The 1314-nt window shown below is 64.5% G+C and overlaps 1 protein-coding gene across 1 annotated transcript in view; it reads left to right on the forward strand.

Annotated features, from left to right (window-relative positions):
- SCNN1B (sodium channel epithelial 1 beta subunit) overlaps nt 1–1314 on the forward strand; it is an 18757-nt gene that overhangs the window by 5086 nt on the left and 12357 nt on the right. The window contains exon 3 of the mRNA XM_023751476.1: nt 1065–1255. Coding sequence (XP_023607244.1) covers nt 1065–1255 — 191 coding nt within the window. The remainder of the gene's footprint in view (nt 1–1064; nt 1256–1314) is intronic.

Here is a 1314-nt window from a genome sequence, read left to right on the forward strand (position 1 = left end):
CCCACATCTCCACACAAACCAGCACCTAGCACGAGGCTCGCAGGGCCCGCTGCCAGCTTGAACACAGTGCCCAGCTGCTTTCGGTCAGTGGCCTGGCTGCCCGTGTCCATGTCCTCATCGGCAAGGCAGGCGTGTCCCTGGTGGCCGTACCAGTGTGTGTGTGTGTGTGTGTGTGTGTGTTGCATGTGTGCACACATACAGTGCAGGCGAGGTCTGCTGCTGTCACACCTTATTAACCTCTCTGGGCTGCGGGTTCTTCATGGTGGTGGGGTTGCTGTGAAAACTGAATGGGATCATAAAGTAAAGCCTGAGACGGCGCCTGGCCTGAGTGAGTGGGAGGATTACTCCCCAGGGGGGCTCGGAGGCCTCCAGCAGCCGCTGAGGCCACGCGCAGCCGGCCTGAAGGGCTGGCCCCGCATGGAAGGCCCTCCGGTGTCGGCGTCAGGAGGAGGGCGGCCATGGGATGAGGCGAGCAGAGGCAGAGAGGTGAACCAGGGCCAGTGGCTTCCGTGTCTGCGTGCTGAGCTGGGCTTGGGGGAGGGGCCGGTGCAGTGAGCAGAGGGCCTCACCAGACTCAGGCTGAAAGGCCAGCCCCTCCTCAGCCCAGGGGCAGCCCAGGGTCTTCGTGGGCCCCGCTCCGCGCTGTCTCTGGGAGCCCAGGCTGGGCTGGGAAAGGAGCCAGGGAGTCAGAGGGCGTGAGTGTCTGTCTGCACAGGAACTCACATATGTGAGCGGGGTAGCAGGGATATGTGTGTGCATAGTTGTGACCATGGCATCATGTGGCTGGAATGTCAGAAAGTGGCGCCTATCTCGGTGTGTGTGTGTGCCTGTGTGTGTGCATGTAAGGGTGTGTGTGTGTGTGTGTGTTCACTCAAGCTGAAGGCGCCATGCGGGTGGAGGCTGTGTAAGTCCTTGTGGCCGAGCAGCTGTGGATGAGGGGCAGCCCGGGGCCCAGGGTGCAGCCCGGGCAGGGACAGCCGGCCGGGCACTCTCGGCCCACGCCCTTGGGGCAGCGATGGGCCGGCCCGCAGCCCTGCACCCACAGGAACCCTCCGTCTCCGCAGTGCTGCCGCAACGGGACCGTGTGCACCTTCCGAAAATTCATCAGCGCCACCCAGGCCGTGACAGAGTGGTACACCCTGCAGGCCACCAACATCTTCTCCCAGGTGCCAACCCAGGAGCTGGTGAAGATGGGCTACTCGGGCGAGCAGCTGATCCTGGCCTGCCTGTTCGGAGCTGAGCCCTGCAGCTACAGGTGAGCGAGGCCACCGGCCCCCGCAGCTCCCAGCTGCCGCACCCAGGGCCTGCGCTCGG

The sequence above is a fragment of the Myotis lucifugus genome, unplaced genomic scaffold (assembly GCF_000147115.1).
Source record: "Myotis lucifugus unplaced genomic scaffold, Myoluc2.0 scaffold_22, whole genome shotgun sequence".
NCBI classification, from domain to species: Eukaryota; Metazoa; Chordata; class Mammalia; order Chiroptera; family Vespertilionidae; genus Myotis; species Myotis lucifugus.